Here is a 13,026-nt window from a genome sequence, read left to right as displayed (position 1 = left end):
TTGAGAAGATGTAAAAAAAAATAACTACTTTTGCGAACTAGTCCTAGGTTTTTCACTCAATCTGGGAAAAAAAAACACAGCAGTACTAATTCTCTGGACTCTCTAGGTCAATAATTATTAAAAACACATTGAAATTGATCCCTTGGGAAGCTGTAACAGGGTTGTTTGGTAAAGGAACCTGTCCAAATTTACCCCAAATCCTATAAAGCTTAAAGGAAGACTCAAAACTTCACAAAACCTGGTGAGCACATGCGACAGGTGATTCTAAACAAGCATGCAAAGTTATAACAGTCATAAACGTTATAAATATTTCTATGGTAAATTACCTGGATTTGGCAAAAATGCTTTTTTAGGTGGTTACAGGCTTGCTAAAAAAAATTCACGTGCTTAAATTCCACAAAGCGCTTGAACCCCTGTAATCGCTGCTTACAGCTATATTGTAAATTATATCTTACAATATATTGTATGCTGTAATAGCATACTCCCCTATGTAAGCTGAAATTTTGTGTAATGTTTGCGTTTCAGCATTTTCAGACTTCGCTGTGTTTCTGTGTATGGTCTAGATGTGTAGTATGTAAACGTGACTGACCAGGTGAGATGATGTAGAAGAAGTTCTTGAACTCATCCATCCAGACCTCTGCCAGTCGTCTGTTGTTTTTGTTGATAATCTGCCCAGTTCCACCGGGGAACGTGTACGGCGTCGCCTTGCGGAACACATGACCGACGTGAGAACACGTGACGATCTCAAGCGTCCCCCCACATTGCCAAATCTGATAAACAAGGATAAATATTAGTTCTCAAGAGTATGAACAAATCATCAATAACTTAACATACACCATATATGTGCACAAGTGGAATTGTGGTTAGAACTGCAGTGGTTGTTGATTATTGTAATATTAGCGGTGAGACTGACCCTGAAGGAGATCTCCAAGTTCTCTCCTCCCCAAATGTCCATGCCTGCGTCATATGTGCCAATCTCCTGGAAATAATCTCTGTCTATGGAGAAGAGACCACCTGCCATAGTGGGAGTCCTGATAGATAACGCAAAAACAAAAAACACAAAATTTAATTGCAAAATAGGCCCTTAGGGGAATGATCATATCTTATAAAAGCAGCTCTTCCTCTCCTTTTCACTCTGTTACAAACAAGCACACTACGCGTCACTCAAGGGAACGAGATTATGAGTAGAAATGGCATGTTTACATGCGTCTATTTTGGCAACAACATATCCTTCTTTAAATATCTTTCACTCGTGTTCGTCCATTTCCCTCAGCAGGCGCTCTCTGTTCTTTCCTGTTTTCCTTCCATCTATCCCCTGCAGCACGTCTCATTCACAGTCATGTTTTCCTCAAGTAAGAACCTGTTGTTGTTATGCTCTCAAGTTGTTTTCATGCAGAGAACCAGGCTCTGAGGTAAAAAAAGGAGACGAAGTAAACTAGGGGTCGTGAGGGGGAAAAATTACAAAACCGGAGAGTGGCATCAGAGCGCTCTGATAAAAACAACGTGCAGCTCTGAAAAACACAGGATTTGTGGAGAAATCAAGCAGTGGAAGGCTAAGAGCTGCTCTGTTCCTGTAGTTATGAGGTGAGCAGGTAAACACACTATCCTCTCGGCAAAGTGCTGCTGTGGATTAAAACTCCCCTCATCTTTGTGTTAACTGCAGTGTTTAGCTGCAGGGCTGAAGAAACTCTTTTATATTCCGTAGCTTTATGTTGCATGTAAAATACCTTTTAGAAAGGAAAAAAATAAATAAATGTTGAATTTACATTTAAAAGGCCTTTACAAATAGGAGTCACTGCCTAGTGGTTAACACACATACTCTGTGATTCATTGTGTTGTGGCGCCCATGCAGGCAATTTGAGTTCAAATCTGGCTTGTGACATTTATTTACTGTTATTTACTCTTTACGGAGAGTACATCAAAAGGTCTCAATACGGAAGAAAAAAATTGACATCTGAAGAGAAGCTGTGTTCGAAATGGAATACTAATGTACTGTACACACAATGCCTATTGCACTACTTTATTCTAAAATGGTATGTGGAAACTGAACATATGCAGGGTTCATACAAATACTGTAAAATTAAATTCCAGCAGTTTTTTGATTTTCAAGGACTTCAATCAGAGATCTCACTTCTCAAACAACGTCTTTTCTTTCAAATTCGAAAAAAAGGTAAATAGATTAATAAAAATATACTAATAAAATTATATGCAAAGTTACGCTCTGAAATCCCGATCTAAATCAAATGATTTGCGATCTGTGCTCCGAAGTTCCGATCTGAAGCAAAAGATTCATGAACTAGTGTTGTCACGATACTGGAATTTCTAACTTCGATACGATACCTTAAAAAATATCGATATTCAATACTATTTTCGATACCACAGAGAAAAAAACTGCCACAATATTAAGGCGGTAAATTTCTTTTTTAATTTAAAGATAAATATAGTCTAGAACTTAAGTTAATGGTAAAAGATATTTGTTAACATTAGTTAACATGAATAAACAATGAAAAATACTTCCAAAACATTTATTAATCTTAGTTAACAGTTAATTTAAACTATAATTTACTACTACATTAACTAATTAAGTTATATCTGTTAATATTTTTAATTGGACCAGAGCTAACATGATCCGTTGTATTTTTATTACCTACCGTTATCAAAGATTCAAATATTCTGTAACAAATGCATTGCTCATCGTTCATAAATGCTGGTTAATAGATTAACATTATCTGATGGACAGATTTTAATGTCGGATTCATAATCAACGATCTACACAAGCAAACAAGCGTGCATCACACACAATGCTCAGTTGCTCACTGGATCGACATTAAGACAAATTGTAGAATTTAAGTAGTGATTTTTTGAAATAAAGTTAAATAAGCGCAGTTAATTTACATTTGACCGCAGTTAAAGTATTTACTCGTCTAAGATTCCTCAATCTGATTATATTAACGAACTACGGTGAAAAACGGGACAACACTCATATCAGCAACAATAAAAGGTAATCTTATTTAATGATTAAGTCATGTTAAAATGAGAACAGTTCTTCTTTATATAGATCCGGGTGTCTGTCTTTCAGGTGCTTTGCGAAATTAGTGGTGTTAGCGCCTTTTGTTAGCACTGCTCTGTAGCAACTCTTACATATTGGCTTGCTTGTGTACTTCGGCTTTCCATGTTCATTTGTTTCATATCCGAAATATTTCCAGATAGCACTCCTGCTGTGTTCTTTATCAAACAAAGTCAGTCGCGGGGTGCCGCACTCGCCTTTTCCATTCGCCTCACGCTTGAATGAGACGAGACAGGCACTGCGGTCACGTGTGGTGTTTGTCAACTTGCCTATGTGGAAAAGTGAAAGTGACAGCTCGGCTAGTATCGATACTTCGGGAAATTAGTATTGGTATCGTTCAGATATTTCAGTATCGATATTCGAAATATCGATTTTTTTGACAACACTATCACAAACCCGCTTCGAAATCCCGTTCTAAATCAAACGATTCACGATCCGTGCTCTGAAGTTGTGTTCTGAAACAAAAGATTCATGAACCTGCTCCGAATCCTAATCTAAATTAATTAATTTGCGATACGAGATCTCATTGGAACGCTTCGAAACTGTGAATCATTTTGTGACGCAATGGTTTAACTGATAAAACAAAACTAATCCACTGCGTCCTCAGTGGCTCTGAGAAAATTAAGATTGTAATGTTCACTTTTACATTCAACAAAAAAACACCTGCACTGCTTACGAGGCATTGTTGTCACTACAGCTGCAGAGAAAATGATGGACAGTGCAGGGAAAATGGTGGACAGCATACAACTGGCTAAGGGCGGAAATATGCTAATATACAGTAGGACAGTCCGTCAGCAGTCATGGGCGGGGCCTGAGTAGTATTACATCATTAACATCAGTTAGGCTTTTAAGGGATAAAAAAAAAAAGGAGTGAATGGATTTTTTTCATTGTAGGGTGGTTTTGTTCACACACTGCAAAGTTGTACAGAATACTTTTATGGTGTTTTTTTGTGTTTGTCCTTATTTTCCTTTTCCGTTTTATGGAAAACACAAAAGCACAAATGTTTGGAATGACACCAGGCTGAGTACATAGAACTTCCATATTTAGGTGAACTATCAATCCCTTTGAGACTAGAATGGTAGTTAATGGACATGGCATGGTTTTTCATAGCTATTTAATCCCGATTCACTTGACTGCATGATAAGTATTTCAGTTTGTTACCTGACAGGCAGCGTTCTGTCTCCTTTCCTTCGGTCCATCTCTCTCTGTGGTACCGGATACCAGCGGAAGTTCAGCTTCCAGTTGAACCCACCATATGTCATATCAGAGCCTGCCATGTACTCAAACGTGTCATCGCTGATCACATCAATGATGGGACACACTACAGTTCTCCTGTGAAACACACACACACACACACACACACACACACACACACACACACAAGTGATATTAGCAGCATGATTTCACTGCTTTGACCTCATCTACCTGAATAAGTTTTGTCCGCCACAGAACGTCCCTTTTTTATTTTGAATTCAGCTGGCACACGCTCAGACACACCTCTCTTTACTCAAACAGATGCAGACACAAATCAGAGGGGACGTCTTGCTAAACTTGTGTCATCAATCAGCACCAAGCAGCCCACTGTGATGCTAACCCAGGCGATGAGGATGGATCACGCACACAAACACACAGACACACAGACACACTCTCTGCAGGCACACTTTTCCTTTCCTAAATTCAGCAGACTGAAGCTTCATCTGCTAATGATGCCCCAACAGGCCGCCCGAGGCAAGACAACACAGAGAATCAGCATGTGTATGTGGGCATGGTGTATGTTTGGAACAGGGGAGAAATATTCTGTGCATATATCTTCAAAGAAGCAAAATCAGATGAAAGCGAGTTCATGTTTCTGTACCCTACAAGTTCTCCATTTCAGACACAAATGCAGCCTAAGGTGAAACCAAACTACAAAAATGTAATAAAGGCCTAGGAAAAAAAAAAGCAAAACTCTAAAAGCTATTGATTGCGCCGCTCTCTGCAAACCAACATGCCAAAAGGGCGAAAATGACTGGTTTGTTTTTATGTTTCACCGCAAATTGCAGAAATGAAATGAAAGGCATGTGCTGGGTGTAACATTTTTTGTTTACGACCACATATACGTGTGAGCTATCAATCTGCTAGTGAAATGCTATTTCCCAATGACTAACGCTAAAACTGAAAAAAAAAAATCTATATTACAAATACATACCCCACACTCATTTGTAAAGTGAGTGATATATCAGTGTCTGTTGCATCTACAAACACACACACACACACACACACACACACACACACACACACACTGGGTTTTGGGTTTTTGATCAGACGCCAGACTGAGGAACATCACATCTGGTTAGTGTTTCATTAGTGCAGACCAACACACACAAACAAGTAAATATCATAAAGGGACAGTTCACCCATAATTCTGTCATTAATTACTCACTCTAAACTTGTTCCAAACCTTTAAGACCCTTGTTCATCTTCAAAACACAAATTAAGATATTTTTGATGAAATCCAAGAGCTTTCTGACCCTGCATAGACAGCAACACAAATGCAATAGTCCATGTGACATCAGTGGTTAAACCGTAATGTTATGAAACTACAAGAATAGATTTTTGTGCACATTTTGTGCACACCCAAAAAAAACACCTTCATTCAACTATTTCTTGTCTTCCGTGTCATGCGTTGTGGTACTTTTGTAAGCGTGCAACAAAAACTGACAGTGAAGAGCAGAAATTGTTGAATAAAATCATTACTTTGTTTTCCTTTGCACACAAAAGCATTCTTGTAGCTTTATAAAATTAAGGTTACACCATTGATGTCACATGGACTATTTAATTGATGTCCTTACTCCTTTTCTGAGCTATAAAACATTTCAGTTGTGTTGCTATGCAGGGTCAAAGAGCTCTTGGATTTCATCAAAAATATCTTAATTTGTGTTGTGAAAACGAACAAATGTCTTATGGGTTTGGAACGACATGTAATTTTTTGGGGTGAACTAACCATTTAAAGTGTTGCATCCTGAAAGAAGTAGTACTTACTTATCAAGTTTGATGCGAGAGAGAAGAGGCTCTAGCCAGCCGGTGGTGCACTCACAGTGGGCATCCAGAAAGGTGATCACCTGACCTGTGGATATGGACGCCCCCTTCAACCGAGCGCGAATCAGGCCCGAGCGCTGCTCCATCCGTACCACCCTGACAGGAACCTCCAACTTCCGCACATACTGCTCCAACTGCCTCTTTAGGAATTCTACATGAACACAAAGGTAACAAACAATTATACACTTGCAAAATTACAGTGCCTTCATTCAATAAACATTTATTTAATTAGCAGAGACTTTTATTAAGAGCAACTTACAATTGAGAAATACAACAACCGATTCATCATTAAATAAACACAGGAAGTGCTTGTAATACTAAATCTCGAACATTGTTCAGATTAGTACTCACAATATTAACTAGGTAAACATTTGTAAGTGTTTCGCTGATTACGTCTCTCCAACTGCACGATTATTTGTTCAATAGTCTGTCAATTCCTCCAGGCAGCTGATGGTTTATACTGCCCTTAAAATTGTATTTTTTTATGTAGCTGCCAACAACAATTTTCTTCACACTGTGGAGCTCAAATAAAGCTCTTGAAATGTAACGATTATTGCCCAAAAAAGAGTAAGCGGGATTTTTCTTTGCGACGTACAGGAAATCTTTCTTTAATAATTTCCCCCCACTTCAATCATTAATCAAGTATTGCTCTACATCAGCATCTGCTGTGGGTGGTTCAGTTCATGCTGCCAATGACTCCAATGTGTTAACACAGCTCTCAGCTCATGTGGAACAACATCCTCAGCTCCTGCAGCCATCTTTAAATACAGGTCTACAGTTACGCCTGTGGGATAGCAACGCTGTCTGTTTTGATCAAATAAGCTTGTTCAAAGCCAAGATTATTCAAACTGTGTTCAGGAACATAAAGGTCAGACTGAAACTGTGAAACAATACAGAAGAAACCTGTAAAACGTCAACATTCATTTGCAGTTTACGGTTAAGATGGTACATATTTTGTAAGTCACTGGTTCTCTTAAAGGGATAGTTCACCTAAAAATTTAAATTCTTTTATTAATTATTCACCCTCATGTTGTTACAAACCTGTAAGACCTTCATTCATCTTTGGAACACACATTAAGATATTTTTGATGAGATCCAAGAGCTTTCTGACCTTGCATAGACATCAACACAACTGACACGTTCAATGCCCAGAAAGGTAGTTAAGGATTTCAATAAAAGAGTCCATGAGACATTAGTGATTCAACCTTAAATTTATAAAGATATCAGAATACTTTTTGTGTGTGATGTTTCTGGGCCATAAAATGTTTCAGTTGCATTGCTGTCTATGCAGGGTCAGAAAGCTCTCGGATTTCATCATAAATATCTTCATTTGTGTTCCAAAGATGATCAAAAGGTCTTAAAGGTTCGCAACAAACAAAATCTATAAGCTGGTCCAAATCTGTCCATAAAAATCTATATATGGCAAACACGCACCCACAGATCCAATCAGAAGCCTTTAAGAGATCTGACGGGAGGACATGTCTGTGCAATGGAGTCTCACAGAGGGTTTATCTGCTCTCTCATGCTTTATTTGAGGTGTGATATGTGGAACAGAACAGAACGCTCTGAACTACAAAGACAGCAGGAGCAGCAGGGATTTCTCATGCTAGCGACCCCCCTAAAACACTCCAGAAACAGAAAAGCAATGGAGTTTCGCATTCAGTGGGGAAAGAAACATTTATTTTTTGTTTTCACATCATTCTCTGGTGATCTGTCTCTTTAACTTCTTCACACATAAAGACAACCTGACAACATCCGAGTTCCGTCCTGCAATATTTCCCACTTTAGGGTGCAAATATGTCACATTATGTAAATTAAATGCATTGCAAACTCCATTACATGTTGTTTAAAACAAGTCAAATGGATGCCCCGCTCAAACGAACACTCATCACCCTCTGCATCCACGTGAGTAAATCTATGCACACGTAAATCAATATCCTGCCTTATTCCTCTAGTCGTTTAAGTGGAAATAAAGAGGAGGAAGAGAGAGTGGGCGGAAAGAGAGAGAAGGAGAACGAGAGAGGACATCATTAGAGGACAAAATTGAGCGGCAGGAAGATGAGAGGAAGAATTTGGGTCTTTATCTCTCCACAGGAGAAGCAGATTAGCACAGATGAGGGAGGAGGGGGGCTGGCAGCTATTCTTATGCAGGACGTGACCTGCGCAGTCAATCTATTACCGAACAAACTGATGCGTGTGTGTGTGTGTGTGTGTGTGTGTGTGTGTGTGTGTGTGTGTGTGTGTGTGTGTGTGTGTGTGTGTGTGTGTGTGTGTGTCTGAATGAGAAAAGAAGACATTGATGTGTCTTTTTTGCATCTGTCAAAATGTTGCAATGGTTAGACAGGAGTGTGCGCTTGTGTGTTTGCGTGTGTGTGTTTGCATGTGTGTGTGTGTGCACCGCAGGCTTCAATGAAGCTTCAAAGAGCTCTTGGATGAAGACTCTGTCAATGTCTCTGCAGTCTCTCACCTACAGACTAAATTCTGATGTGGCTACAGTTACTCCAGCTGCGCTTTTTCTGTCATGGCAGGACTTGTATAGCTGTTATACTGAGGTAACAATGGTTTCAATACTCTACCTCCGATCTTAAAGGCACAGTTCAATCAAAAATGAACAACCTGTCTTTATTTACTCACTGTCCTGTATGACTTTCTTTTCTCTGTGAAACAAAAAAGAAGATTTTTTTTTTGTCAATACAGTAAAAAGGTATAAATCAATTGTGCGGCAATATATAAAGTCACCTTCAAACCACAGAGCTTTCTGAAATCTTTCACTCTCAAGCAAATTAGCACAGAATCCCACTGAAATTACTTGAAAATTTGACAAACAATGATAAATGTGACAAGTCAGTGAGGTCCAAAAGCAATTATATATCCCTCTGACTTTCCCCTTGGTTGGACAAAAACAGCTGAGAAGTTCTTCAACAATTTGGTTTGGAACTACATGAGGGTGAGTAAATAATGACAGACTTTTTTGTACAGTTTGTTTAGCCAAGGGAGAGTTCTTCCAAAAATGAAAATTCTGTCATTAATTACTCACCCTCATGTCGTTTCGAACCTGTAAGACAGATCACCCTTGGTATACAAATTTAGATCTTTTTTATGAAATCTGAGAGCTTTCTGACCCTGCATAGACAGAAATGCAACTGACACATTCAAGGCCCAGAAAGGCAGTAAGGACATTGTTGAAATAGTCCATGTAACATCAGTGTATCAACCAGAATTTTATGAAGCTACGAGAAGACTTTTTGTGCAAAAATGATTTTATTCGACAATTTCTTCTGTTCTGTGTCAGTCTTTGATGCACATTCACAAGAGTACCACAACGCATGCGTGTGGTGCTGCTGACGCCGGTGCCGACGTTCTAAAACATGAGGGTGAGTATTTAATGATATAATTTTTATTTATGGGTGAACTATACCTTTAAGCTTTCTTTTCCTACTGAGAAACCAAATACACAGCACAGTAAGTCGAATTGCCAAAGCCACACTGGTGCATAAACAAGACCACAACAACACAGATGCAATATGAGTTAACATGCATACTAAAATAGCACAAGAAATATTACAAGGTAGACATGTAACTCCACTAATGAGGAAAAGATAACTTCTGCAGTAACATTTCCCATTTTCCTTCCATTACAAACTATATATCTGATAACAGAAAGAGAGCATAAGAAATACAAAGAGAAACCTTGAGAGAAAGAGAAAATCAATACAGTGAAAAAATACAAAGGATGAAGGGCGAAACGGGGATAAAGTTTTTTTCTCTAGCGTGTCCTTCAGATAAATAGTGCTCTTCTGAACTGTAAAGTCAGCGTTTTCAATGAATGAAGGTTTGAAGTGAGCAGATACTCACTGATCTAAAACAGAACAAGCTAGTTTTATGCCTCAAACTATCAAACATTTTATATAAGCTTTGCATATTGTAATAGCCTAGAGAAGGGCTTTCAATCATTGTCAGTTAAAAGTCAAAAGTTTACATACACCTTGTAGAATGTGCAAACTGTTAATTATTTTATCAAAATAAGAGGGATCATACAAAATGCATGTTAGTTTTTATTTAGTACTGACCTGAATAAGATATTTCACATAAAAGACATTTACATATATTCCACAAGGAAAAATAATAGTTGAATTTATCAAAAGTTTACATACACTTGAATTGTAATGTTCTGTTGTTACCTGAATGATTAACAGCTGTGTTTTTTTGTTTAGTGAAAGTTGTTCATGAGCCCCTTGTTTGTCCTAAACAGTTAAACTGCTCGCTGTTTTTCAGAAAAATTCTTCTGGTCCCACAAATTCTTTGGTATTTGAACCCTTTCCAACAATGACTGTATGATTTTGAGATGCATGTTTTCATATGCAACTATTACAGAAGGTTCAAACGTTCACTGATGCTTCAGAAGGAAACACAATGCATTAAAAGCCAGGGGTGAAAACTTTTGAACAGAATGTAGATGTGTACATTTTTCTTTTGCTTAAATATCTTTTTTTTTTTTCATTTAGTACTGCCCTACAGAATCTACAGAAAAAAAAAACAGCTGTGGATCATTCAGGTAACAACACAGTATTAAAAAAAAGTGTGTAAACTTTTGAACGGGTTTAGTATGATCCCTCTTATTTTGGTAAAATAATTAACATTTTGCAGATTCTGCAAGGTGTATGCAAACTTTTGACTTCAACTGTATTTACCTAAAGTCCCCCAGATGTTTTACATTTTATTTTAAACGTATTCATTTTAATTTTACATTTTCATTATTCCATGAATTATTATATCTTCATAAACTCCTTGCGGTCCCTAACGAATCCCAGTTTTGGAAACTCTTGCACTTTTGACAAGTTGAGCCTAGTACTAAGTACTAAAACAGACAATGGGTTCAAATCTGCCTCGCAACATTCCCAATCTTGTTTCATCCTCCTCTTCTCATCCTATTAAAACAGTAACAGCAGTACAACAGTAAGTGTACTAACAGAGTTCGATATATGTGTCCATGTAAGTTTTTGCATGTGTCAAAAGTTTGTGAGTGATTTTTCACCCTAGAGCTGTACACCACGAGCCGGGTCACATGGAGCACTCGTGCAGGGCTTTCAGCCGCCATCGCAATGACACCCGAGGGCAACAAAGTCACACAGAGGTCATGTATGTAGAGGTCAGAGCGCTCCGGAGCAGCTGCCAACAAGACCAGTGCCAGTGAGAAACCCGCCGGACACATTTCTACAGTCAGCTGAAATGCTCCTGACCTCTCGGGTCACTCAGAGTCAGGGGCGTAATGAGGATTTGCAAGTGCAAAAACTTGGTGGCTCCTTTAACACACCCTACAAGAATGAACTTAAAACATGAAAATATATCAATAGTTTACATGGTTTGATTTACGTAATATTGCTACTGCTAGTTGATGTTTTAATTAAGCAATAAGGTACGAGAGGCCGTGCTGTATCGTGAATAAATCCGCTTCGCGTCGTGCCTAACAACGCCCTTCAGCCGTGATTTATTCATGATACAGCACGGCCTCAAGTACCTTATTGCTTTTATAAAACGATTACCACACAATAAAAATATTAAAATCAAAAATATATATTAATTTATATATATTAAGTTGTACGTTTTCATAAAGTAAAATCATTAACTGCCTTCCGCTGTAAAAAGTAGTCCCTAACTGCTGCAGCTGTGTTTACGTTGCTAAGGGTGGTTGCTAAGGGGGTTCAATGATACACAAAACCGCTGAGTGAAGCGGTCATAGCAGTGCCGTATCATGAATACGACACAGCTGCTGACCAATCAGAATTGAGGAATGGAACTAACCGTTTTATAAAGGGACATATAAAGGGAGTATTTCAACAATGTCCTTACTACCTTTCTGGGCCTTGAACGTGGTAGTTGCGTTGCTGTCTATGAAGGGTCAGAAATCTCTTGGGTTTCATCAAAAACATCTTAATCTGTGTTCTGAAGATGAACAAAGGTCTTACAGGTTTGGAACAACATGAGGGTGAGTAATTATTTCATTATTTAATTTTTGGGTGAACTATCACTTTAATTCAGTTTGTTTATACCTAAAGACCATTTATTGTCAGCTTCTTTTTTATCTTTTTACTTCATCTTCAAGCTCTTTGTCAGAGTTAAAAAATCAATAGGAAACTACTAACTATATGATGAGCATTATCACTCACCATCTTTGTTTCATAATAGTATCATAAATATTCAGTGTTTTTGGTCATGTCACTACCTCAACATGCAGCAGGTCTCTGCTCACATCAATATGGAGGAAAGGCGATGGCAGTGCAGTGATGAGAAAATGGTTCAGGGCTATGAAAAAAAAAAAAGCTGGTAGAATCAAGCGCAGGTCTGTCTACACCTGGATTGAATAATTACGCTAATAAGTACGACACCAGCTAAATCAGATTTCCCAGGGTGCACTGCAGAGCAGGAGAAATGTATATGATAATTTGATTCATCATATGAAATTAGTCATTTTGACATTTTAATGAGTTTTAGAGTAAGGTGTTAGGCTCAATAGACTAACATATATATCATTTAGAAGTTAATAAAATTTAAACCAAAGTAGATGAGATGCACAGTATATAAGAGAGCTAAAATGAAGAAGCTCAAAGCCTTTGGACTTTTCCTTTGTTATCACAATTATTTAATATCTCTCGAGTGGTTCTAATAGCTCTAATAATGATTTGCATATTCAAAGATAGGGATGCACTGGTAATACAATTCTGGCCAAGACCAACAAGGCGATAATTATTTTCATATTATGGCTGATAACATTCTATTTTGCAAAGGTCTAGAAAAAAGTAGAAATAAAACAAATGTTAAAGTCAATTGTTTTAAATGCTACATGTTATGAAAAAACATTCATTTAAAGATTTGTTTTTTC

General features: G+C 37.9%; 1 protein-coding gene across 1 annotated transcript in view; it reads right to left on the bottom strand.

Moving 5' to 3' along the window:
• galnt1 (UDP-N-acetyl-alpha-D-galactosamine:polypeptide N-acetylgalactosaminyltransferase 1) overlaps positions 1 to 13,026 on the bottom strand; it is a 101,816-nt gene that overhangs the window by 21,483 nt on the left and 67,307 nt on the right. Inside the window, exons 5-8 of the mRNA XM_073846622.1 lie at positions 6,090 to 6,297; positions 4,230 to 4,400; positions 914 to 1,031; positions 590 to 770 (exon numbers count right to left, since the gene is read on the bottom strand). Of these exons, the coding sequence (XP_073702723.1) occupies positions 590 to 770; positions 914 to 1,031; positions 4,230 to 4,400; positions 6,090 to 6,297 (678 nt within the window). The remainder of the gene's footprint in view (positions 1 to 589; positions 771 to 913; positions 1,032 to 4,229; positions 4,401 to 6,089; positions 6,298 to 13,026) is intronic.

This window comes from Garra rufa, chromosome 9, assembly GCF_049309525.1.
Source record: "Garra rufa chromosome 9, GarRuf1.0, whole genome shotgun sequence".
NCBI lineage: Eukaryota > Metazoa > Chordata > Actinopteri > Cypriniformes > Cyprinidae > Garra > Garra rufa.
The sequence above is the reverse complement of the archived record's forward strand: the minus strand, read 5'-3'. Positions and strand labels throughout refer to the sequence as shown.